Raw genomic sequence first — 27,798 nt, 5'->3', positions numbered from 1 at the left:
ACCCTTTGAGTGAAGAAGTTCCTCCTCAACTCCGTTCTAAACCGCCCCCCCTTTATCTTGAGGCTGTGCCCCCTAGTCCTACTGTCTTTTTTGAGCGGGAAGAGTCTCTCCACCTCTATCCTATCCATCCCATTCATCATCTTATACGTCTCAATGAGATCTCCCCTCATTCTTCTAAACTCCTACGAGTACAAGCCTAGTTTATTCAGCCTCTCCTCATAGTTCAACCCCCTCAACTCTGGTATCAGCCTAGTAAACCTCCTCTGCACTCCCTCCAAGGCCAAAATATCTTTGCGCAGGTGCGGCGCCCAAAACTGCACACAGTACTCCAGCTGCGGCCTCACCAATGCCCTATACAGCTGCAGCAAGACCTCCCTACTTTTATATTCAATCCCCTTCGCTATGAAGGCCAGCATCCCATTCGCCTTCCTGACCACCTGCTGCACCTGCAAGCTGGGTTTTTGCGACTCATGCACAAGGACCCCGAGGTCCCTCTGCACCGTCGCCTGCTGCAGTTTTTCGCCCCGTAAGTAATAGTCCTTCCTACCATTCTTCCTACCAAAGTGGACGACCTCACACTTGCCAACATTAAATTCCATTTGCCATTTCCTGGCCCATTCGCCCAGCCTATCTAGATCCTTCTGCAGACTCTCCACACCCTCCGCACAATTTGCCGTTCCCACAATCTTGGTGTCATCCGTAAATTTCGACACCCTACACTCGGTTCCCTCCTCCAGATCATCTATATAAATGGTAAAAAGCTGAGGCCCCAGCACCGACCCCTGGGGCACTCCACTAGTCACCATCCGCCAATCCGAATAGCACCCATTGACCCCCACTCTCTGCCTCCTATTTGACAACCAATCCTCTATCCACGCTAACACCCTACCCCCAACTCCAAGTCCCCTGACCTTCTGCAATAACCTCTTATGAGGTACTTTGTCAAAAAGACCCTTGTCAGGCCTCATTTGGAGTACTGTGCACAGTTCTGGTCGCCTCACTATAGGAAAGACGTAGAAGCTACTGAAAGGGTACAGAGGAGATTTACAAGGATGTTGCCTGGACTGGGAGGCATGCCTTATGAAGTTAGGTTGAGGGAACTGGGTCTCTTTTCCCTGGAGAGACGTAGAACATAGAACATTACAGCGCGGAACAGGCCCTTCGGCCCACAATGTTGCGCCGACCAGTCTTATTTTTAAAAAAAAACATTGACCCACTAATCTAAACCAATCCCTTTTCGTCCATAAACCTATCCACCAATCTCTTAAACGCCCCCAAACTAGGCGCATTTACAACTGCAGCAGGCAGGGCATTCCAGTCCCTCACCACCCTCTGGGTAAAGAACCTGCCCCTGACATCCGTCCTATAACTACCCCCCCTTAATTTAAAGCCATGCCCCCTCGTGCTAGCTTTCTCCATCCGAGGAAACAGGCTATCACCATCCACCCTATCTAAACCTCTAATCATCTTATATGTTTCTATAAGATCCCCTCTTAGCCGCCTTCTTTCCAGTGAAAACAACCCCAAATCCCTCAGTCTCTCCTCATAGGACCTCCCCTGCATACCAGGCAACATCCTGGTAAACCTCCTCTGCACCCTCTCCAAAGCCTCCACATCCTTCCTGTAATGTGGGGACCAGAACTGCACACAGTACTCCAAGTGCGGCCGCACCAGAGTTGTGTACAGTTGCAACATGACGCTGCGACTCCTAAATTCAATCCCCCTACCAATAAACGCCAAGACACCGTACGCCTTCTTAACAACCTTATCTACTTGATTCCCAACTTTCAGGGATCTATGTACACATACACCTAGATCCCTCTGCTCCTCCACTCTATTCAAAGTCCTCCCGTTAGCCCTATACTCAACACATCTGTTATTCCTACCGAAATGGATTACCTCACACTTCTCCGCATTAAACTCCATCCGCCACCTCTCGGCCCAGCTCTGCAACCTGTCCAAGTCACCCTGCAAACTTCGACACCCTTCCTCACAATCTACCACACCTCCGACTTTGGTGTCATCAGCAAACTTACTAATCCACCCAACTATACCCTCATCCAGATCATTAACAAAGATTACAAACAGCAGTGGCCCCAAAACAGATCCCTGAGGCACACCACTCGTAACCGAACTCCATGATGAATAATTACCATCAACCACCACCCTCTGTCTCCTATCTGCTAACCAATTCCTGATCCAAGTACCTAAATTACCACCAATCCCATACATCTGCATTTTCTGCAGAAGCATACCATGGTGAACCTTATCAAACGCCTTACTAAAATCCATATATACCACGTCTACTGCCTTACCCCTATCCACCTCTTTGGTCACCTTCTCAAAGAACTCAATAAGGTTAGTAAGGCACGACCTTCCCGCTACAAAACCATGCTGACTATCTCTAATCAATTCATTACTCTCCAAATAACTATAAATCCTATCCCTAATAATTCTTTCTAAAACCTTGCCCACTACAGAAGTAAGACTCACTGGTCTATAATTCCCAGGGAAGTCTCTGTTCCCCTTCTTAAACAATGGGACAACGTTCGCTGTCCTCCAATCTTCCGGTACTATACCAGAGACCAACGACGACCTGAAGATCAGAGCCAGTGGCTCTGCAATCACCTCCCTTGCCTCCCATAGAATCCTAGGGTAAATCCCGTCTGGACCAGGGGACTTATCTATTTTCAACCCTTCTAGAATATCCAACACATTCTCTGTATCAATTGCAATACTTTCTATTTTACACCCCTTCACCCCAGTGACCTCCTCAGCTACATTCATATCGTCCTGCGTGAACACCGAAGAGAAATAATGGTTCAGAGGTTTAACGTAGGTTGAGAGGCGACCTGATAGAGGTTTATAAAATGTTGAGAGGAATAGATAGGGTGGATTCTCAGAGGCTATTTCCCCGGGTTGAAATGGTTGCTACGAGAGGACACAGGTTTAACGTGCGGGGAGGAAAGTACAGAAGTGATGTTAGGGGTAAGTTTTTCACTCAGAGGGTGGTGAGTGAATGGAATCGGCTGCCGTCAGTGGTGGTGGAGGCGAACTCGCTGGGGTCTTTCAAAAGACTTCTGGATGAGTATATGGGGTTTTATGGGATTGGGGGTTATAGATAGGTGTTGATGTGATCAGCGCAACTCGTGGGCCGAAGGGCCTGTTTGTGCTGTAGTGTTCTATGTTCTATGACCCTTGTCTATGCTTATGGCATTCCACATTGAGGGAAGACTAATTTAGGGACAATTCGTTACACCAATCAGCCTAACAGCACAGCTTTGGGGTGTGGGAGGAAACCGGAGCACCCGGAGAAAACCCACGCAAGCGCAGAGAGAATGCGCAAACTCCCACAGACACTGGCCCAAATCCACAGCAAACAGTGATAGTCACTGAGCTGTCGTGTTGCTGGTCCAGTTTAAGCGTACACAAACGACGTGAAGTACTAGGCTATTCTTGAAACAACCAAGAGCAGCCCTCGTATGCCCCATCGTGTGTATGCCCCTCGTTGGACAACAAGGCGGACCGAAGCACCTGTGGATTAAAAGAGAAAAACATCAGTATCATCCACATCCTTATACACACATTCAAGGAAATCCCCAAGTGAAACAAGTGAGCCAGAAAATATGTTGGAAGGTCCATAGGAATCAATTGATTCCCAGGGACGTCCCAAGGCCCCTGAACCTTATTTAAAACAATCTCCTATATCCTCCCATCTCCAACCCACTCATGTGCCTGTCTGAGTAACTCTTAAACAACTCCAGCGTGCCTGCCTCCACCACCTTACTTGGCAGGGCATTCCATATCCCCATTACCCTCTGTGTGAAAAACCTCCCTCTAACATCCAAATACCTCGTCCCCCTCATCCTAAGCCCGTGGCCCCCGTAATGTGCGTTTCCAACCTAGGAAAAAGCTTACCACTGTTTACTCTGTCTATACCCTTCATAATCTTATATACCTCTATTAGATCTCCCCTCAGTCACTGTCTTTTGAGGGAAAACAACCCCAATTTGCCCAATCTTTCCTCATAACCCAGTCCTTCCATACCAGGCAGCATCCTGGTAAACCTCCTCTGCACTCTCTCCAGGGTCTCCACGTCTTTCCGGTAGTAAGGTGACCAGAACTGGACGCAGTACTCCAAATGCAGCCTAACCAACGTTCTATACAACTGCAACATTAGACTCCAGCTCTTATACTCTATACCCCTTCCTATAAAGGCTAACATACCATAAGCTTTCTTCACAACCTTCTCCACTTGTACTGCCACCTTCAAAGACTTGTGTACTTGCACCCCCAGGTCCCTCTGCATTTCTATACTCTTTATAGGTCTACCCTTTATCATATAACTCCCCCCTACATTATTTCTCCCAAAATGCATCACCTCATATTTATCAGGATTAAGTTCCATCTGTCATTTATCTGCCCAATATACCAACCTATCTATATCCCGTTGTATTGCCTGACACTGCTCCTCACTGTCCGCCAATCCTGCCGTCTTTGTGCCATCTGCAAACTTGCTGATCACACCACGTACGCCTTCTTCCAAGTCATTTATATGTATTACGAATAGAAGAGGTCCCAGTACTGAGCCCTGACACACACCACTAGTGACAGACCTCCAGCTAGAAAAGGACCCTTCCACTACTACTCTGTCTCCTCTTACCAAGCCAGTTATCAATCCATCTAGATACCTGGCCTTGTATCCCATGAACCTTAACCTTTTCAACCAACCTACCATGAGGGACTTTGTCAAATGCCTTACTGAAATCCATGTAGACGACATCAACGGCTTGTCCTTCGTCGACCGTTTTTGTCACCTTATAGATGCTGCAGTTTTCAAGCATTTTCTCTTTTGGTTTCAGATTCCAGCATTCACAGTAATTTGCTTTCATTAGTTTTTGGAAACCTCTTGAAACCTCTCGCAATGATGGCCAACTTGTCATTTGCCTTCTTTCCTGCCTGCTGCACCTGCATGCTTACATTGAATGTTGGTGCACATGGTCCTGCTGTACACTCCTCTCTCCCAATTTACAGCCATTCAGATAAACTTCATGTTTATCCCCATTATATTCTATCTGCCAATTATTTGTCACTCATACAACTTTTCTAAATCACACTGAAGTATCTCTGCATCCTCCTCACAGCTCACCACCTCCCACAGCTGTGACATCTGCAAATTTGGGGATATTACATTTAGTTCGCATTTCCATATCATGAACATATATCTTTGCATCGTTGATGGAGATGGGAGAGGTTCCGGAGGATTGCGGATGTGGTTCCTATTTTCAAGAAAGGGAACAGGGATAGCCCGGGAAATTACCGACCGGTGAGTCTGACCTCAGTGGTTGGTAAGTTGATGGAGACGTTTCTGAGGGACAAGATTTATGAGCATTTAGAGAAGTTTAGAATGACCAGAAATAGTCAGCACGGCTTTGTCAAGGGCAGGGCGTGCCTTACGGGCCTAGTTGAGTTCTTTGAAAATGTGACTGAACACATTGATGAAGGAAGGGCAGTCGACTTGGTTTACATGGACTTCAGCAAGGCGTTTGATAAGGTCCCCCGTGCAAGACTTCTTGAGAAGGTGAGAGGGCATGGTATCCAAGGGGCTTTGGCCTTATGGACACAGAACTGGCTTGTCTGCAGAAGGCAGAGAGTGGTTGTGGATGGGTCTTTTTCTGCATGGAGGTTGGTCACCAGTGGAGTGCCCCAGGGATCTGTTCTAGGACCCTTGCTGTTTGTCATTTTCATAAATGACCTGGATGAGGAAGTGGAGGGATGGGTCAGTAAGTTCGCTGACGATACGAAGGTTGGTGGTGTTGTGGATAGTCTGAAGAGATGTCAGAAGTTGCAGCGTGACATAGATAGGATGCAAGACTGGGCGGAGAAGTGGCAGATGGACTTCAACGCAGATAAATGTGTAGTGGCCCATTTTGGCAGGACCAGTGGGATGAAGGAGTACAATATCAAGGGTAGGAGTCTTAGCAGTGTTGAGGAGCAGAAGAATCTTGGGGTCTGGTTCTTAAATCGGCCTCGCGGGTGGAGGATGTGGTCAAGAAGGCGTATGGTGTACTGGCCTTCATTAATCGAGGGATTGAGTTTAGGAATCGGGAGATAATGCTACAACTTTATAAGACCCTTGACAGACCCCACTTGGAGTACTGTGCGCAGTTCTGGTTGCCTCACTACAGGAAGGATGTGGAAGCTATTGAGAGGATGCAGAGGAGATTTACAAGGATGTTGCCTGGATTGGGAGGCATGCCTTATGAAGATTTGCAGTTTTGCAGTTTTGGTCGCCGCACTTGCGCAAGGATATTTTGGCCTTGGAGGGAGTGCAGAGGAGGTTCACTAGGCTGATTCCGGAGTTGAGGGGGTTGAGCTATGAGGAGAGGCTGAATAGACTGAGCTTGTACTCGTTAGAGTTTAGAAGGATGAGGGGGGATCTCATTGAGACGTATAAGATGATGAAAGGGATGGATGGGGTAGAGGTGGAGAGGTTCTTCCCGCTCAGAAAGGACAACAGGACTAGAGGGCACAGCCTCAGATAAGGAGGGGGCAGTTTAGAACAGAATTGAGGAGGAACTTCTTCACTCAAAGGGTGGTGAATCTCTGGAATTCTCTGCCCATTGAAGTGGTGGAGGCTACCTCGCTAAATATATTTAAGACGCGGGTAGATAGGTTTTTGGTAGGCAAGGGGATTAAGGGTTATGAGGAGAAAGCGGGAAAGTGGAACTGAGCCACTTCAGATCAGCCATGATCTTATTGAATGGCGGGGCAGCTCACAGGGCTAGATGGCCAACTCCTGCTCCTATTTCTTATGTTCTTATGTTCTTTGTTCTTATTTTCTCATGTCCTTAAGATAGGTTGAGGGAGCTGGGTCTCTTCTCCCTGGAGAGACGAAGGTTGAGAGGCGACCTGATAGAGCTTTACAAAATGTTGAGAGGAATAGATAGGGCGGATTCTTGGAGGCTATTTCCCAGGGCTGAAATGGTCGCTACGAGAGGACACAGGTTTAAGGTGCTGGGAAGCAAATACAGAGGGGATGTTAGGGGTAAGTTTTTCACTCAGAGGGTTGTAAATGAGTGGAATCGGCTGCCATCGGTGGTGGTAGAGGCGAACCCGCTGGGGTCTTTTAAAAGACTTCTGGATGAGTATATGGGATTTAATGGAATTGGGAGTTACAGATAGTTCTATGGCCTGGTAGATATGCATGTGATCGGCGCAACTTGTGGGCCGAAGGGCCTGTTTGTGCTCTAGTGTTCTATGTTCTATACCTCACCCTGGATCCTGTGAAATTTAACCTTATGCAACAATGTACCATGTTGTGCCTTGTCAAAGGCCTTGCTAAAGTCCATATAGACAACATCAACTGCACTGCCCTCATCTACCTTCTTGGTTATCCCTTCAGAAAATGCAATCAAATTTGTGAGACATGATTTTCCACTCAGAAAGCCATGCTGATTGTTGCTAATCAGTCCTTGCATCTCTAAGTGCGTGGAGATCCTGTCTCTCATTAGAACATAAGAAATAGGAGCAGGAGTTGGCCATCTAGCCCTTCGAGCCTGCCCCGCCATTCAATAAGATCATGGCTGATCTGTCGTGGCTCAGTTCCACATTCCCGCCCTCCCCCCATAACCCTTAATCCCCTCGCTTATCAAAAACCCATCAACCTGCGCCTTAAAAATATTTAGCGAGGCAGCCTCCACCACCTCAACGGGCAGAGAATTCCAGAGATTCACCACCCTTTGAGTGAAGAAGTTACTCCTCAACTCCGTTCTAAACCGCCCCCCCTTTATCTTGAGGCTGTGCCCCCTAGTCCTACTGTCCTTTCTGAGCGGGAAGAGTCTCTCCACCTCTATCCTATCCATCCCATTCATCATCTTATACGCCTCAATGAGATCTCCCCTCATTCTTCTAAACTGTAACGAGTACAAGCCTAGTTTATTCAGTCTCTCCTCATAGCTCAACCCCCTCAACTCTGGTATCAGCCTAGTAAACCTCCTCTGCACTCCCTCCAAGGCCAAAATATCCTTGCGTAAGTACGGCGCCCAAAACTGCGCACAGTACTCCAGCTGCAGCCTCACCAATGCCCTATACAGCCGCAGCAAGACCTCCCTACTTTTGTATTCAATCCCCCTCGCGATGAAGGCCAGCATCCCATTCGCCTTCCTGACCACCTGCTGCACCTGCAGGCTGGGTTTTTGCAACTCATGCACAAGGACCCCGAGGTCCCTCTGCACCGTCGTCTGCTGCAGCTTTTTGCCACGTAAGTAATAGTGCTTCCTACCATTATTCCTACCAAAGTGTACCACCTCGCACTTGCCAACATTAAATTCCATTTGCCATTTCCTGGCCCATTCGCCCAGCCTATCTAGATCCTTCTGCAGACTCTCCACACCCTCCACGCAATTTGCCGTTCCACCAATCTCTCAAAATACCTTCCAAAAATTTACCCACCACAGATGTGAGGCTCACTGGCCTTAGTTCCCAGGTTTTTCCCTGTAGCCCTTTTTAAACAAAGGCACAACATTTGCCACTCCCCAACCTTCAAGCACCTCACCCATGTCGATATTTCAAATATCTTTGTCAGGGGACCTGCAATTTCCTCCCTAGCTTCCCACAATGTCCTGGGATGCAGAAATAATAGTAGGAGGGATTATTATTTAAAAGGTGAAAAGCTGCAGCATGCTACGGTGCAGAGGGACCTGGGGGTCCTTGTGGACAAATCGCAAAAACCCAGTCTGCAGGTGCAGCAGGTGATCAAGAAGGCGAATGGAATGTTGGCCTTTAAGGCGAGGGGGATAGAATATAAAAGCAGGGAGGTCTTACTGCAACTGTACAGGGTACTGGTGAGGCTGCAACTGGAGTACTGTGTGTAGTTTTGGTCGCTGCACTTGCGGAAGGATATATTGGCCTTGGAGGGAGTGCAAAGAAAGTTCACTTGGCTGATACCGGAGATGAGGGGGTTAGACTATGAAGAGAGAATAAATAGACTGGGTCTGTACTCGTTGCAGTTTAGAAGGATGAGGGGGGATGTTGTAGAGACGTATAAGATAATGAAGGGGTTGGATAGGGTAGAGGTAGAGAGATTCTTCCTGCTTAGAAAGGATAGCAGGACTAGAGGACACAGCCTTTAAATAAGGGGCGGGGGGGGGGCGGTTTAGCTTAGAGTTGAGGAGGAACTTCTTCAGTCAAAGGGTGGTGAATCTCTGGAATTCTCTGCCCGTTGAAGTGGTGGAGGCTACCTCGCTGAATATATTTAAGTCACAGGTAGATAGGTTTCTGACAGACAAGGGAATTAAGGGTTATGGGCAGAAAGTGGGAAAGTGGAACTGATCCACTTTAGATCAGCCATGATCTTATTGAACGGTGGGGCAGGCTCGAAGGGCTAGATGGCCTACTCCTGCTCCTATTTCTTATGTTCTTATGTTCTTGTGCACTTTACCAGGTCCTGGGGATTTATCAACTTTGATGTGCTTTAAGACTTCCAACGCCTCCTTCTCTGTAATACGTACACCCCTCAAGACATCCCTATTTATTTCCCCAAGTTTTCTAACATCCATGCTTTTCTCAACAGTAAATACTGATTGGAAATATTCATTTAGGATCTCATACATCTTTTGTGGATCCACACATAGATGATCTTGTGGATCCTTAAGAGGCCCTACTCTCTCCTTTGTAACTCTTTTGCCATTTATGTGAAGCTCTTTGGATTCTCCTTTGTCTTATCTGCCAAAATAATCTCGTGTCCCCTTTTTGGCCTCCTAATTTTTCTCTTAACTCTACTCCTACACCCTCTATACTCTTCAAGGGATTCACTTGATCCCAGCTGCCTATGCATGTCATGTGCCTCTTTCTTCTTGACCAGGGCCTCAATATCCCAAGTCTTGGTGGATGATGAGTCTGGGAAAGCATGTGTAAGTAGTTTGAGTCATGTTGAGATCAAAAAGGTGGAGGCATTGAGGTTCTCGAGAAACATTAAGACAGACAAGTCCCCAGCGCCTGATGGGATATACCCCAGAATACTGAGAGAAGCGAGGGAGGAAATTGTTGGGGCCTTGAGAGAAATGTTTGTATCTTTACTGGCTACAAGGAAGTTGCACACAGTAAGAAGTCTCACAACACAGGTTAAAGTCCAACAAGTTTATTTGGTAGCACAAGTTACTAGCTTTCGCAGCGCTGCTCCTTCGTCAAGTAAGTGGGAGTTCTGTTCACAAACAGGGCATATAAAGACACAAACTCAAATTACAAAATAATGGTTGGAATGCGAGTCTTTACAGGTAATCAAGTCTTAAAGGTACAGACAATGTGAGTGGAGAGAGGGTTAATCACAGGTTAAAGAGATGTGTATTGTTTCCAGACAGGACAGCTACTGAGATTTTGCAAGCCCAGGCAAGTTGTTGGGGTTACAGATAGTGTGACATGAACCCAAGATTCTGGCTGAGGCCATCCTCATATGTGTGGAACTTGGCTATCAGTCTCTGTTCGCGACTGTGCTTTGTCATATGTCCTGAAGGCCCCTTTAGAACATAGAACACTACAACACAAACAGGCCCTTCGGCCCACAAGTTGCACCAATCACATCTATACCTTTGGAGAACACTTACCCGAAGATCAGAGGCTGAATGCTCGTGACCGCTGAAGTGTTCCCCAACAGGAAAAGAACAGTCTTTCCTGGTGATTGTCAAGCGGTGTTCATTCATCTGTTGTCGTAGCATCTGCATGGTCTTCCCAATATACCATGCCTCAGGACATCCTTTCCTGCAGCGTGTCAGGTAGACAACGTTGGCCAAGTTGCAAGAGTATGTACTGTGTACCTGGTGGATGATGTTCTCATGTGAGATGATGGCATCCATGTTGATGGTCCGGCATGTCTTGCAGAGGTTACTATGGCAGGGTTCTGTAGTATCGTGGCCACTGTTCTCCTGAAGGCTGGGTTGTTTGCTGCGAACAATGGTCTGTTTGAGGTTGAGGTTGTTTGAAGACAAGGAGTGGGAGTGTGGGGATGGCTTTGGCGAGATATTCGTCTTCATCAGTGACATGTTGAAGGTTCCAGAGAAGATGTCGTAGCTTCTCAGTTCTGGGGAAGTACTGGATGACAAAGATACTCTGTCAGCCGTGACCTGTGTTTGTCTTCTGAGGAGGTTAGTGCGGTTTTTCACTGTGGCGCGTCAGAACTGTCAATTGATGAGTCGAGTGCTATATCCTGTTCTTATGAGGGTATCGTTCAGTGTCTGGTGGTGTCTGTTGCGATCCTCCTCATCTTAGCAGATCCTGTTTATACAGAGGGCTTGTCTATAGGGGATGGCTTCTTTAACATGTTTAGGTTGGAAGCTGGAGAAGTGGAGCATCGTGAGGTTATCTGTGGGCTTGTGGTATAGTGAAGTGCTGAGGTGACTGTCCTTGATGGAGATATGTGCGTCCAAGAATGCAACCGATTCCGGAGAGTAGTCCATGGTGAGTCTGATGGTGGGATGGAACTTGTTAATGTCATCATTAACAAAGTTGTTTCAGTGATTATTCACCATGAGTCCAGAGGAAGAAAATGTCATCGCCTCAGTCCAACGCCAGCGTCTCCACATTACAGGAAGGTCCCAGGGGGTTGGAAAATAGCCAATGTTGTTCCTTTGTTTAAGAAGGGTAGCAAGAATAATCCAGATAATTACAGGCCAGTGAGCCTTACATCAGTGAGAGGGAAATTATTGGTGAGGATTCTTCGAGACAGAATTTATTCCCACTTGGAAATAAGTGGATGTATTAATGAGAGGCAACATGGTTTTAAGAACGAGAGGTTGTGTCTCACAAACTTGATCGAGTTTTTTGAGGAAGCGACAAAGATGATTGATGAGAGCAGGGCAGTGGATGTTGTCTACATGGACTTCAGCAAGGCCTTTGACAAGGTCCCTCATGGCAGACTGATGTAGAAGGTGAAGTTGCATGGGATCAGAGGTGAGCTGGCAAGGTGGATACAAAACTGGCTCAGTCAAAGAAGACAGAAGGTAGCAGTGGAAGGGTGCGTTTTTGAATGGAGGCATTTCTGATAAGTGGCGTTCCTCAGGGATGAGTGCTGGGACCTTTGCTGTTTGTAATATATATAAATGATTTGGAGGAAAATGTAACTGGATTGATTAGTAAGTTTGCGGACGACACAAAGGTTGGTGGATTTGTGGATAGCGATGAGGACCATCAGAGGATACAGCAGGATATAGATCAGTTGGAGACTTGGGCGGAGAGATGGCAGGTGGAGTTTAATCTGGACAAATGTGAGGTAATGCATTTTGGAAGATGTAATACAGTTAGGAAATTTACAGTAAATGGCAGAACCCTTAAGAGTATTGATAGGCAAAGGGATCTGGGTGTACAGGTACACAGGTCACTGAAAGTGGCAATGCAGGTGGAGAAGATAGTCAAGAAGGCATACAGCATGCTTGTCTTTATCGGCCGGAGTATTGAGTTTAAAAATTGGCAAGTCATGTTGCAGCTTTATAGAACCTTAGTTACGCAGCACTTGGAATATAGCGTTCAATTCTAGTCACCACACTACCAGAAGGATGTGGAGGCTTTAGAGAGAGTACAGAAAAGATTTACCAGGATGATGCCTGGTATGGAGGGCATTAGCTATGAAGAGAGGTTGGAGAAACTTGGAAATATTCAACCTGGAGTTCAGTTCCTCGTGGTGTACCTCAAGGATCTGTTTTGGGGCCAGTGCTGTTTGTCATTTTCATAAATGACCTAGATGAGGGTGTAGAAGGATAGATTCAATTTGCGGATGACACTAAAGTTGGAGGAGTTGTAGACAGTGAGGATGGATGTTACAGTTTGCAGAGGGACATAGATAAGCTGCAGAGCTGGGCTGAGAGGTGGCAAATGGAGTTTAATGCGGAGAAGTGTGAGGTGATTCACTTTGGTAAGAGTAACAGGATTACAGAATATAGGGTTACTGGAAGGACTCTTGGTAGTGTCAACGAGCAGAGATCTCGGTGTACATGTGCATAGCTCCCCAAAAGTTGACACCCAGGTTGATAAGGTTGTTAAGAAGGCGTAAGGTGTGTTAGCTTTTATTGGTAGAGGTATTGAATTTTGGAGCCGTGAGGTCATGTTGCAACTGTACAAAACTCTGGTGCGGCCGCACTTGGAGAATTGTGTACAGTTCTGGTCGCCGCATTATAAGAAAGATGTGGAGGCATTGGAAAGGGTGCAGAGGAGGTTTACCAGCATGTTGCCTGGTATGGTGGGAAGGTCTTATGAGGAAAGGCTGAGGGACTTGAGGTTGTTTTCGTCAGAGAGAAGAAGGTTACGAGGTGACCTAATTGACGCATACAAGATGATCAGAGGATGATCAGAGGTCGGCGCAACATCGTGGGCCGAAGGGCCTGTTCTGCGCTGTAATGTTCTATAGAACATAGAACATAGAACATTACAGCGCAGAACAGGCCCTTCGGCCCACGATGTTGCGCCGACCAGTTACAAAAACAATGACCCACTAGCCTATACCAATCCCATTTCGTCCATAAACCTATCCAGAGATCTCTTAAACGCCCCCAAACTAGACGCATTTACAACTGCAGCAGGCAGGGCATTCCAATCCCTCACCACCCGCTGGGTAAAGAACCTACCCCTGACATCCGTCCTGTAGCTACCCCCCCTTAATTTAAAGCCATGCCCCCTCGTGCTAGCTTTCTCCATCCGAGGAAAAAGGCTATCACTATCCACCCTATCTAAACCTCTAATCATCTTATATGTTTCAATAAGATCCCCTCTTAGCCGCCTTCTTTCCAACGAAAACAACCCTAGATCCCTCAGTCTCTCCTCATAGGACCTCCCCTCCATACCAGGCAACATCCTATGTTCTATGTTCTATGATTAGATAGAGTGGACAGTGAGAGCCTTTTACCTCGGATGGTGATGTCTAACACGAGGGGACATAGCTTTAAATTAAGGGGTGGTAATTATAGGACGGATGTCCGAGGTAGGTTTTTTACTCAGAGGGTAGTAAGGTCGTAGAGTGCCCTGCCTGCAGCAGTTGTGGACTCGCCAACTTTAAGGGCATTCAAATAGTCAGTGGATGGGCATATGGATAACATTGGAATAGTTTAGGTTAGAGGGTCATTAGATTGGTTCCACTGGTCAGCGCAACATCGAGGGCCGAAGGGCCTGTACTGCACGGTAATGTTCTATGTTTTATACCCTCCTGAACACACCTAACAAACTCCTCCCCATCCAAACCCCTTATCCTTGGGATATTCCAATCGATGTTTGGGAAATTAAAGTCTCCCATCACAACTCTGTTATTACTACACCTCTCCAGGATCTGTTTCCCTATCTGCCCTTCAACATCCCTGTTACTATTGGGTGGCCTATAGAAAACACCCAATAAAGTTATCGACCCCTTCCTGTTCCGAAGTTCCACGAGGCGGATTTTTTTCACAGAGAGTAGTGGGTGCCTGGAACCCGTTACCAGGGGAGGTTGTGGAAGCAGATACGGTGGTGACTTTTAAGGAGTGAGAGGGGAGAGATACAAAATTGTCCACAAGGGCAATTTTTTCATACAGAGGGCGGTAAGTGTCTGGAATAAGCTGCCAGAGGTAATAGTAGAGGCAGGTACAATTTTGTCTTTTAAGAAGCATTTAAATAGTTATATGGGTATGATGGGGATAGAGAGATATGGGCCAAAGGCAGACAATTCAGATTAGATTGGGATTTTTAAGAAAAAGGGTGGAATGGAGAAGTTGAGCCGAAGGGCCTGTTTCCATGCTGTAAACTCTATGACTCTGTGACTCTAAAAGTCCTTCTCTTTGGTGAATACTGCCGCAAAGTACTCATTTAATACCTCACCCATTTCCTCTGGCTCCACCCATAGACTCCCTCCCTTGTCCTTGAATGGGCCAACCCTCTGCCTGGCTGCCCTCTTGCTCTTTATATATGTAGAAAAAGCCTTGAGATTTTCCTTAATCCTGCTGCCAATGCTTTTTCATGACCCCTTTTAGCCCTTCTAACTCCTTGCTTAAGTTTCTTTCTACTTTCCTTGTATTCCACACTTGCTTCATGTGTTCCAAGTGTCCTAGCTTTGACAAATGCTTCCTTTTTCTCTTTGACTAGGCTTGCAATATCCCACAAAAGTAAACCTTTTAGGATTGAGGAAATCTCTTCACCCAGAGGGTGGTGAATGTGTGGAATACACTACGACGGAATGTAGTTGAGGCCAAAACATTGTCTGATTTCAAGAAGAAATTCGATATAGCTATTGGGGCTAAAGGGATCAAGGGATATGGGAGGAAGGAGGGGATCAGGATATTGAATTAGATGACCAGTCATGATCGAGATGAATGGCGGAACATGCTCGAAGGGTCGAATAGCCTACTACTGCTTCTAGTTTCTATGTTTATATATTTGTATTGTCGACATAATTTAATATTTATAATTTGGAATTATAAAACTAATGGTTAATAAATGCTATGTAATATAATGAGTAATTTATTTTTAAATATGGGATTTTTTCAGCTGTGGAGACCTATTAACTTTCCTTTTTTGTGTTCTTACTGTTTCCACCAGACCAAAACCGGCAGGGCATGTGTCACGGTGCTATGATAGTGACAGTTTTACACCATCTGTAGATATGCAGCACATTGAACAAACTCCTGCAAGGATCTATTATCATAAACAAAGCCGCAACTCAGAGAGTAAGTGTGTCAGGGATCCCATATCTCGGAGTACAGCTCTACGGAGGCAAGCTGTTGAAAACTGGCACCGTAGGCCGTATCGTAACAGCACAGAAGGCGAAGAAGGTGATGTGTCAGATGCAGGATCTAGAACAACAGAATCTGAGGCGGAAGTATGGGAACCAGAAAACACAAGTTCAGCAGAGTCTCAGAAATTTGGGTCACATCGTGCCAAAGTTTACCGACTGAGTACAAGTAAGTGTGTATTATATCTTAACAATATCAAATTAGTGAAGCAAATATCCATCAATAACATGTTATATTTGATACCAACTTCATGGATAAAAACATAAAAATAAGAGCTGGAGAAGGCCATTTGGACAATTATCATAGAGTCATAGAGGTTTACAGCATGGAAATAGTCCCTTCAGCCTAAGTTGTCCCTGCCATCTGTGCCATTCACCACTAAGCTGGTCCAATTGCCCGCATTTGGCCCATATCTCTCTATACCCATCCTTTCCATGTAACTATCTAAACGCTTTTAAAAATACAGAATTGTAGCCGCCTCTGCTACTACCTCTGGCAGCTTGTTCCAGACACTTACCAGCCTCTGTGTGAAACAATTGCCCCTTTGGACCCTTTTGTATACCTCCTCTCTCATCTGAAACCTCTGCTCTCTAGTTTTAGACTTCCCAACCTTTGGGAAAAGATATTGACTATCTAGCTGATCTGTGCCCCTCATTATTTTATAGACCTCTATAAAGTCACCCCTCAGCCTCCTACGCGGTGGAGAAAAGGTCCAAGTCTATCCAGCCTCTCCTTATTACCCAAACCATGAAGTCCCAGTAGTATCCGAGTAAATCTTTTCTGCACTCTTTCTAGTCTAATAATATCCTTTCTCTAATAGGGTGACCAAAACTACACAGTATTTCAAGTGTGGCCTTACCAATGCCTTGTACAACTTCAACAAGATGGCCCAACTCCTGTATTCAGTTGTCTGACCAATGAAACCAAGTGTGCCAAATGGTGCAAAAGGTTAAATCTCATGGGATCAAAGGTGAATTAGCTAGATAGGTACAGAACTGGCTTGACCATAGAAGACAAAGGGTAATAGTGGAGGGGTCTTTTTCTGATTGGAGATCTGTAACTAGTGGTGTTCCGCAGGGACCTCTGTTGTTTGTGATATATACAAATGATTTGGAAGAAGATGTAGCTGGTCTGATTAGTAGGTTTGCGGATAGTGATGAACATTGTCAGAGATTACAGCAAGATACAGCTCGGCTGGAAAATTGGGCAGAGAAATGGCAGATGAAATTTAATCCAGATAAATGCGAAGTGATACACTTTGGTAGATCTAATGCACGGGGGAGCTATACAATAAATGGCAGAACCATCAGGAGTATAGACACACAGGGATGTGGATGTTCAAGTCCACAGATCCTTAAAGGTGGCAGCACAGGTGGAGAAGGTGGTGAAGAAGGCATATGGTTTGCTTGCTTGTATTGGATGGGGCATAGAGTACAAAAGTTGGCATATGATGTTGCAGTTATACAGAACATTGGTTAGGTCACATTTGGAATACTGCATCCAGTTCGCCACACTACCAGAAGGACATGGAGGCTTTGGCAGAAAAGGTTTACCAGGATGTTGCCTGGTATGGAGGATATTAGCGATGAGGAGAGATTGAGTAAACTAGGGTTGTTGTCCCTGGAAAGACGGAGGTTGAGGAGCGACCTAATAGAAGTTTATAAAATTATGAAGGGCATAGATAAAGTGAACAGTTGGAAGCTTTTTCCCAGGTCAGAAATGACAAACACAAGGGGACACAAGTTCAAGGTAAGGAGGAGCAAGGTTCAATACAGATATGCGGGGGAAGTATTTTACACAGAGGGTGGTGGGGGCCTGGAATGCACTACCAAGCAAGGTGGTTAAGGCAGACACGCTGGGATCATTTAAAACTTATCTAGATAGCCACATGAACAGACTAGGAATAGAGGGATACAAATGGATGGTCTAGTTAAGAACACATGATCGGTGCAGGCTTGGAGGGTCAAAGGGCCTGTTCCTGTGCTGTATTGTTCTTTGTTTGTCTTTTTCACCACCCTGTTCACCTGTCATTCCACTTTCAAGGAGCTATGAACATGTACTCCTTGCCCCCCTGATTTCTTTATTAACTCTACTCTACTCCTAAAAAAAAAGAGAGAGAGAGAGAGAGAGAGAGGGGCTCTGTCTGAGAGCTGGTAAGACTGCTTTTGTATTTGTGTGTGCTGTAAGTGCTTTGGCTCACAGGGCCAAAGAGATAAGGTAAGTTGTAAGTTTTTTTTTTCCTTTTTTCCTTTGGGTTGCTATAAGGGGTAAATATGAGTGTGAGACCTGTATGTTGTTGCCAATGCAACATGTGGGAGGTCTTGGAGGCTCCTGGCCTGCCAGACATCCACACCTGTGCTCGGTGTGTGGAGTTGCAGGCCCTACGAAACCAGGTTAAGGAACTGCAAATGCAGCTCGAGGACCTTCGGCTAGTTAGGGAGAGTGAGGACGTTATAGAAAGGAGCTACCAGCAGGTAGTCACACCAGGGCAACGGGATGAGGGCACTTGGGTTACCATTAGGAAGGGGAAAACACGGGTGATGGGGAGCACTCCGGTGGATGTCCCCCTTCAAAATAAGTACTCCGGCCTGAGTACTACTGGGGGGGACAGCTCATCTGAGGGAGGAAGCGATGGCCAGCTCTCTGGAGCTGAGCCAGTGAGCCAAAAAATCAAAAAGGGAAGCAGAAAGGTAGTATTAATAGGGGACTCCACAGTGAGGGGCGCAGACAGGCGTTTTTGTGGACGTAGAAGGGAGTCGCGGATGGTGGTTTGTCTCCCTGGGGCTGGGATCCAGGATGTCTCTGGGCGGGTCCCAGACATCCTGAAAGGGGAGGGTGAGGAACCAGAGGTAGTAGTACATATAGGTACTACTGATGTAGGTAAGAAGAGGGAGGCACTTGTGAAAAAGGACTATAGGGAACTGGGTAGGCAGCTGAGGAAGAGAAAAGCGAAGGTAGTAATCTCAGGATTGCTGCCTGTGCCAAGGGAGAATGAGGGAAGAAATGAAATGAGGTGGAGGGTGAATGCGTGGCTGAGGGACTGGTGTAGAGGGCAGGGATTTCGGTTCCTAGATCACTGGGACCTCTTTAGGGGTAGGTGGGACCTCTATAGTAGGGACGGGTGGCACTTAAATACCAGGGGGACTAGTATCTTGGCGGGAAGACTGGCTAAGGCTACCGGGGGGACTTTAAACTAGAAAGGATGGGGGGAGGGAACTGTGTTGGGGAAACTGGGACGGAGGAGGTTCGCTCCCAGGTAGGGGAGGACCGCAGGCAGTATGCGAGGGAGGTTAGACAGGTGGTGGAGATGGGAAATGCCCAGACTGAGGGGCTGAAGTGTATATATTTTAATGCAAGGAGTATAGTGAATAAGGTAGATGAGCTTAGGGCGTGGATAGCTGTTTGGGATTGTGATGTGGTGGCCATTACGGAGACTTGGATGTCTCAGGGACAGGACTGGGTACTTCAGGTGCCAGGCTTCAGGTGCTTCAGGAAGGACAGGGAGGGTGGCAGAAGGGGTGGTGGCGTGGCACTGTTGATCAGGGATAGTGTCATGGCTACAGAGAAAGAGGATGTCGTGGAGGGATTGTCTACAGAATCTCTGTGGGTGGAAGTTAGGAACAGCAAAGGGTCAAAAACTTTGCTGGGTGTAATCTATAGGCCGCCCAATAGTGACAGGGAAGTTGAAGTGCAAATAGGGAAACAGATTCTGGAGAGATGTTTTAATAACAGAGTTGTCGTGATGGGAGACTTCAATTTCCCAAACATCGACTGGAATATCCCTAGGGTAAGGGGTATAGATGGGGAGGAGTTTGTTAGGTGTGTTCAGGAGGGTTTCCTGACGCAGTATGTGGACAAGCCTACGAGGGGAGAGGCTGTACTTGACCTGGTACTGGCGAATGAACCAGGGCAGGTGACGGATCTTTCGGTAGGAGAGCATCTTGGATATGGTGACCATAATTCTATCTCCTTCACAATTGCGTTGGAACGAGATAGGATCAGGCAGGCTAGGAAGGTGTTTGTCTGGGGTAAGGGGAGATACGAAGAAGTCAGGAAGTTACTTGGACAAATAAACTGGAAGGAGGCGTTCTTAGGGAAAAGTACCGAAGGAAGGTGGCAGATATTCAAGGAATGTGTGTCTGGAGCTCTGAATGACAACGTTCCGATGAGACGAGGGGGTTTTGGTGGGTCGAGGGAACCGTGGTGCACAAAGGATGTGTTGAACCTAGTCAGGAAGAAAAGGAAGGTGTACAAGAGGTTCAGGGAATTAGGAGATGTTAAAGATCTTGAGGAGTATAAGGACTGTAGGAGGGAACTTAAAAGGGAAATTAGGAGAGCCAGAAGGGGTCATGAGAAGACCTTGGCGGGTAAGATTAAGGAGAATCCCAAGGCCTTCTATAAATATGTGAAAGGTAAAAGGATGAGAAGAGAAGGGATAGGACCGATAAAAGGTGAGGGGGGAAAGGTTTGTGTGGAACCAGAAGAAATGGCGGAGGTGCTTAACGAGTACTTCGCCTCAGTATTCACGGTGGAAGCCGATCTGGGAGATTTTGTTATGGATTTGCAGCAGATGGAAAGGATTGAGTACGTGAATATTAAGGAGGAGGATGTGTTGGAACTTTTGAATTCTATCAAGGTAGATAAGTCGCCGGGACCAGATGGGATGTACCCCAGGATACTGTGGGAGGCGAGGGAAGAGATTGCAGAACCCCTGGCGATGATCTTTGCGTCGTCAATGGAGACGGGAGAGGTTCCAGAGGATTGGAGGATTGCGGATGTAGTTCCTATTTTTAAGAAAGGGAACAGAGATAGCCCGGGAAATTACCGACCGGTGAGTCTGACCTCAGTGGTTGGTAAGCTGATGGAGAGGCTTCTGAGGGACAAGATTTACGAACATTTGGAGAGGTTTGACATGATCAGGAATAGTCAGCATGGATTTGTCAAGGGCAGGTCGTGCCTTACAAGCCTAGTTGAGTTCTTCGATAATGTGACTGAACACATTGACGAAGGAAGTGCCGTGGACGTAGTGTACATGGACTTCAGCAAGGCGTTTGATAAGGTCCCCCATGCAAGACTTCTTGAGAAGGTGAGAGGGCATGGGATCCAAGGGCCTTTGGCCTTGTGGATCCAGAACTGGCTTGCCTGCAGAAGGCAGAGAGTGGTTGTGGATGGGGCTTTTTCTGAATGGAGGTCAGTCACCAGCGGAGTGCCTCAAGGATCTGTTCTGGGACCCTTGTTGTTTGTCATTTTCATAAATGACCTGGATGAGGAAGTGGAGGGATGGGTAAGTAAGTTCGCTGATGACACGAAGGTCGGTGGTGTTGTGGATGATCTGGAAGGATGGCAAAAGTTGCAGCAGGACATAGATAGGATGCAGGACTGGGCGGAGAAGTGGCAGATGGACTTCAACGCGGATAAATGTGTTGTCGTCCATTTTGGCAGAACCAACGGGATGAACGAGTACACTATTAAGGGCAGAAGTCTGAGTAGTGTTGAGGAGCAGAAGGATCTTGGGGTCCGGGTCCACAGGACTCTTAAATCGGCCTCGCAGGTGGAGGAGGTGGTCAAGAAGGCGTATGGTGTACTGGCCTTCATTAATCGAGGGATTGAGTTTAGGAGTCGGGAGGTAATGCTGGAACTTTATAAGACCCTTGTCAGGCCTCATTTGGAGTATTGTGCGCAGTTCTGGTCGCCTCACTATAGGAAAGATGTAGAAGCTATTGAAAGGGTGCAGAGGAGATTTACAAGGATGTTGCCTGGACTGGGAGGCATGCCTTATGAAGTTAGGTTGAGGGAGCTGGGACTCTTTTCCCTGGAGAGACGAAGGTTGAGAGGCGACCTGATAGAAGTTTACAAAATGTTGAGAGGGATAGATAGGGTGGACTCTCAGAGGCTATTTCCCCGGTTTGAAATGGTCGCTACGAGAGGACACAGATTTAAGGTGCGGGGAGGGAGGTTCAGAAGTGATGTTAGGGGTAAGTTTTTCACTCAGAGGGTGGTGAGTGAATGGAATCGGCTGCCGTCAGTGGTGGTGGAGGCGAACTCGCTGGGGTCTTTTAAAAGACTTCTGGATGAGTATATGGGGTTTAATGAGATTGAGGGTTATAGATAGGTCTGTAGGTTGGTAGGTGATGTGGTCGGCGCAACTTGTGGGCCGAAGGGCCTGTTTGTGCTGTAGTGTTCTATGTTCTATGATCAACCTCTGTACTCTTCAAGGGGTTCAGTTGATCCCAGCTGCCTATGCATGTCAGATGCTGCCTATTTCTTTTTGACCAGGGCCTCAATATCCTGAGTCGTCCAGGGTTCCCTACTTCTACCAGCTTGCCCTTCACTCTAAGAGGAATGTGCTTAACCTGAACCCTGGTTAATACACATTTTAAAGCCTCCCACTCACCAGATGTCCCTTTGTCTGCCAATATACTCCCCCAATTAACTTTTGGAAGTTCCTGTCTAATACCATCAAAATTGGCCCAGAATTTTAACTTCTGGGCCAGACCCAGCATTCTCATAGCTATCTTAAAACTAATGGAATTATGGTCACTGGTCCCAAAGTGATCACTCATGAACACTTCTATCACCTTTCCTTCCTTTCTTATTTGTTTTTTTTTGTGTGAGCTGTAAGGGCTTTGACTCACAGGGCCTAAGCGAAAAGGGTGAAGCAAGGTAAGTTATAAGTTTTTATTACTTTTTTCTCTGTATTTCTAAAAGGGGCAAGTATGAGTGTGAGGCCAGTATGTTGTTGCCAATGCAATGCGTGGGAGGTCCTGGAGGCTCCTGGTCTCCCAGATGTCCATATCTGTGCTCGGTGTGTGGAGCTGCAGTCCCTAAGGGACCAGGTTAAGGAACTGGAACTGCAGCTCGAGGATCTTCGTCTCATTAGAGAGAATGAGGAGGCAATTGACAGGAGCTACCGGCAAGTGGTCACACCGGGGCAATGGGAAGAAAGCAAGTGGGTAACGGTTAGGAAGGGGAAAGCTCACGTGATAGAGAGCATCCCGGTGGATGTCCCCCTTCAAAATAAGTATTCCTGTCTGAGTACTGCTGGGGGGGACAGCTCACCTGGGGGAGGAAGCGATGGCCAGGTCTCTGGAGCTGAGCCTGACCCAGTACTTCAAAAAAGTAAGAAAAAGAGCAGCAAGGCAATGTTAATAGGGGACTCCATAGTGAGGGGATCAGACAGGCGTTTTTGCGGACGCAGACGGGAGCTGCTGATGGCGTTTGCATCCCTGGAGCTGGGACCCGGGATGTCTCTGGACGCTTCCCAGACATCCTGAAAGGGGAGGGGGAGGAGCCGGAGGTTGTGGTTTATATAGGTATCGCTGACATAGGCAGGAAGAGGGAAGGGGTCATGAAAAGGGATTATAAGGAATTAGGTAGACAGCTGAGAAAGAGGAAAGCGAAGGTAGTAATCTCAGGATTGCTGCCTGCGCCACGGGAGAGTGAGAGCAGGAATGGAATGAGGTGGAGGGTGAATGCGTGGCTGAGGGACTGAAGCAGGGGGCAGGGATTCCGGTTCCTGGATCATTGGGACCTCTTTAGGGGCAGGTGTGACCGGTACAATAAAGATGGGTGGCACTTGAATCCCAGAGGACCAATATCTTGGCGGGAAGGTTGGCGAGGGCTACTGGGGGGGCTTTAAACTAGAAAGGATGGGGGGAGGGAATAGTGATGAGGCGACTAAGAGCGAGGAGGTTAGCTCCCAGGTAGAGAAGGACTGTAGACAGTATGAGAGGGAGATTAGACGGGTGATGGAGAAGGGAAGTGCCCAGACCGAGGGTCTGAGGTGTGTCTATTTTAACGCCAGGAGTGTAGTGAACAAAGTAGATGAGCTTAGGGCGTGGATTGCTGCTTGGGAATGTGATGTGGTGACCATTACCGAGACTTGGATGTCTCAGGGACAGGACTGGGTACTTCAGGTGCCAGGATTCAGATGCATCAGGAAGGACAGGGAGGGGGGCAAAAGAGGTGGCGGAGTGGCACTGTTGATCAGGGACAGTGTCATGGCTGCAGAGAAGGTGGATGCTGTGGAGCAACTGTCTACGGAGTCTCTGTGGGTGGAAGTTAGGAGCAGCAAGGGGTCGATAACTTTGCTGGGTGTTTTCTATAGGCCCCCCCAATAGTGACAGGGAAGTTGAGGTGCAGATAGGGAAACAGATCCTAGAGAGATGTAGTAATAACAGAGTTGTCGTGATGGGAGACTTTAATTTCCCAAACATAGACTGGAATATCCCTAGGGTAAGGGGTTTGGATGGGGAGGAGTTTGTTAGGTGTGTTCAGGAGGGTTTCCTGACACAGCACATGGATAAGCCTACGAGGGGAGAGGCTGTATTTGACCTGGTGCTGGCTAATGAATCAGGATAGGTGTCGGATCTCTCGGTGGGAGAGCATCTCGGGGATGGCGATCATAATTCTATCTCCTTCACGATAGCATTGGAAAGAGATAGGATCAGGCAGGCTAGGAAGGTGTTTGTCTGGAGTAAGGGGAAATATGAAGACATCAGGCAGAAAATTGGACTAGTAAACTGGAAGGAGGTGTTCTTGGGGAAAAGTACTGAAGGAAGGTGGCGGATTTTCAAGGAATGTTTGACTGGAGCTCTGCACGACAACGTTCCGATGAGACAAGGAGGTTTTGGTAGGTCGCGGGAGCTGTGGTGCATGAAGGCTGTGGTGAACCTAGTCAGGAAGAAAAGAAAGGCGTATAAAAGGTTCAGAGAGCTAGGAGATGTTAAGGATCTACAGGAGTACAAGGCTTGTAGAAAGGAACTTAAAAAGGAAATTAGGAGAGCCAGAAGGGGACATGAGAAGGCCTTGGCGGGTAAGATTAAGGAGAATCCCAAGGCATTCTACAAATATGTGAAGAATAAAAGGATGAGAAGTGAAGGGATTGGACCTATAAAAGGTGAAGGGGGAAAAGTCTCTGTGGAACTGGAAGAAATGGCAGAGGTGCTTAATGAGTACTTTGCCTCGGTATTCATGGTGGAAAGTGATCTGGGAGGTTGTACTACAGGTTTGCGGCAGACTGGAAAGATTGAGTATGTGGATGTTAAGAAAAGGATGTGTTGGAACTTTTAAATTCTATCAAGATAGACAAGTCGCCGGGACCGGATGGGATGTACCCCAGGTTACTGTGGAAGGTAAGGGAAGTGATTGCAGAGCCCCTGGCGATGATCTTTGCGTCGTCGATGGAGATGGGAGAGGTTCCGGAGGATTGGAGGATTGCAGATGTGGTTCCTATTTTCAAGAAAGGGAACAGGGATAGCTCGGGAAATTACCAACCAGTGAGTCTGTCCTCAGTGGTTGGTAAGTTAACATAGAACATAGAACACTGCAGCACAAATAGGCCCTTCGGCCCACAAGTTGCGCCGATCACATCTATACCTACTAAGCCGTAGACCTATCTATAACCCCCAATCCCATTCAATCCCATATACTCATTAAAAGACCCCAGCGAGTTCGCCTCCACCACCACCGACGGCAGCCGATTCCATTCATTCACCACCTTCTGAGTGAAAAACTTACCCCTAACATCTCCTCTGTACTTGCTTCCCTGCACCTTAAATCTGTGTCCTCTCATAGCGACCATTTCAGCCCTGGGAAATAGCATCTGAGAATCCACCCGATCTATTCCTCTCAACGTCTTATAAACCTCTATCAGGTCGCCTCTCAACCTTCGTCTCTCCAGGGAGAAGAGTCCCAGCTCCCTCAACCTATCTTCATAAGGCATGCCTCCCAATCCAGGCAACATCCTTGTAAATCTCCTCTGCACCCTTTCAATAGCTTCCACATCTTTCCTGTGGTGAGGCGACCAGAACTGCGCACAGTACTCCAAGTGGGGTCTGACAAGGACCTTATAAAGTTGCAGCATTACTTTCCGACTCCTAAACTCAATCCCTCGATTAATGAAGGCCAGTATACCATACGCCTTATTGACCACATCCTCCACCTGCGATGACCCGAACCCCAAGATCCTTCTGCTCTTCAACACAGCTAAGACTCCTACCCTTGGTATTGTATTCCTTCATCCCGTTGGTCCTGCCAAAATGGAACACGACACATTTATCTGTGTTGAAGTCGATCTGCCACTTCTCCGCCCAGTCTTGCATCCTATCTATGTCCCGCTGCAAATTCTGACATCCCTCCCGACTATCCACAAAACCACCAACCTTCTGCAGGCAAGCCAGTTCTGGATCCACAAGGCCAAAGCCCCTTGGATCCCATGCCCTCTCTCCTTCTCAAGAAGTCTTGCATGGGGGACCTTATCAAACGCCTTGCTGAAGTCCATGTAAACCATGCCGACCGCTCTTCCTTCGTCAATGTGCTCAGTCACATTTTCAAAGAACTCAACTGGGCTCGTAAGGCATGACCTGCCCTTGACAAAGCCGTGCTGACTATTTCTGATCGTTCTAAACTTCTCCAAATGCTCATAAATCTTGTCCCTCAGAATCCTCTCCATCAGCTTACCAACCACTGAGGTCACACTCACCGGTCGGTAATTTCCTGGGCTATCCCTGTTCCCTTTCTTGAAAGTAGGAACCACATCCGCAATCCTCCAATCCTCCGGAACCTCTCCTGTCTCCATCGATGACGCAAAGATCATCGCCAGGGGCTCTGCAATCACTTCCTGAAGTTGATGGAGAGGATTCTGAGGGACAAGATTTATGAGCATTTTGAGAAGTTTAGAATGATCAGAAATAGTCAGCACGGCTTTGTCAAGGGCACGTCGTGCCTTACGAGCCGAGTTGAGTTCTTTGAAAATGTGACTGAACACATTGACGAAGGAAGAGCGGTCGACGTGGTTTACATGGACTTCAGCAAGGCGTTTGATAAGGTCCACCATGCAAGACTTCTTGAGAAGGTGAGAGGCCATGGTATCCAAGGGGCTTTGGCCTTGTGGATCCAGAACTGGCTTGCCTGCAGAAGGCAGAGAGTGGTTGTGGATGGATCTTTTTCTGCATGGAGTTCGGTCACCAGTGGAGTGCCCCAGGGATCTGTTCTAGGACCCTTGCTCTTTGTCATTTTCATAAGTGACCTGGAGGAGGAAGTGGAGGGATGGGTTAGTAAGTTAGAACATAGAACATAGAACATTACAGCGCAGAACAGGCCCTTCGGCCCACAATGTTGCGCCGACCAGTTAAAAAGCAGTGACCCTCTAACCTAAACCAAACCCTTTCCATCCATAAACCTATCCACGGATCTCTTAAATGCCCCCAAACTAGGCGCATTTACAACTGCAGCAGGCAGGGCATTCCAATCCCTCACCACCCTCTGGGTAAAGAACCTACCCCTGACATCCGTCCTATAACTACCATCCCTTAATTTAAAGCTATGCCCCCTCGTGCTAGCTTTCTCCATCCGAGGAAAAAGGCTATCACTGTCCACCCTATCTAAACCTCTAATCATCTTATATGTTTCAATAAGGTCCCCTTTTAGCTGCCTTCTTTCTAACGAAAACAACCTCAAATCCCTCAGTCTCTCCTCATAGGACCTCCCCTCCATACCAGGCAACATCCTGGTAAACCTCCTCTGCACCCTCTCCAATGCCTCCACATCCTTCCTATAATGTGGGGACCAGAACTGCACACAATACTCCAAGTGCGGCCGCACCAGAGTTGTGTACAGTTGCAACATGACGCTGCGGCTCCTAAATTCAGTCCCCCTACCAATAAACGCCAAGACACCGTATGCGTTCCTAACAACCCTATCTACTTGATTCCCAACTTTCAGGGATCTATGTACACATACACCTAGATCCCTCTGTTCATCCACACTATTCAAAGTCCTCCCGTTAGCCCTATACTCAACACATCTGTTATTCCTGCCAAAGTGAATTACCTCACACTTTTCCACATTAAACTCCATCCGCCACCTGTCGGCCCAGCTCTGCAACTTGCCCAAGTCCCCCTGTAAACTAAGACACCCTTCCTCACTATCTACCACACCTCCGACTTTGGTGTCATCAGCAAATTTACTAATCCACCCAACTATACCCTCATCCAGATCATTAATAAAAATTACAAACAGCAGTGGCCACAAAACAGATCCTTGAGGCACACCA

The 27,798-nt window shown here is 47.2% G+C and overlaps 1 protein-coding gene across 1 annotated transcript in view; it reads left to right on the top strand.

Annotated features, from left to right (window-relative positions):
* Window positions 1–27,798, top strand: part of fbxo41 (F-box protein 41) — a 451,090-nt gene that overhangs the window by 254,358 nt on the left and 168,934 nt on the right. Inside the window, exon 6 of the mRNA XM_080183008.1 lies at window positions 15,550–15,911. Within this exon, the coding sequence (XP_080039134.1) occupies window positions 15,550–15,911 (362 nt within the window). The remainder of the gene's footprint in view (window positions 1–15,549; window positions 15,912–27,798) is intronic.

Source organism: Carcharhinus amblyrhynchos, unplaced genomic scaffold, assembly GCF_965287045.1.
Source record: "Carcharhinus amblyrhynchos unplaced genomic scaffold, sCarAmb.v2.hapA chromosome_115, whole genome shotgun sequence".
Classification (NCBI taxonomy): domain Eukaryota; kingdom Metazoa; phylum Chordata; class Chondrichthyes; order Carcharhiniformes; family Carcharhinidae; genus Carcharhinus; species Carcharhinus amblyrhynchos.
Note: the sequence above shows the minus strand (reverse complement) of the source record. Positions and strands in the feature narration are given on the sequence as shown.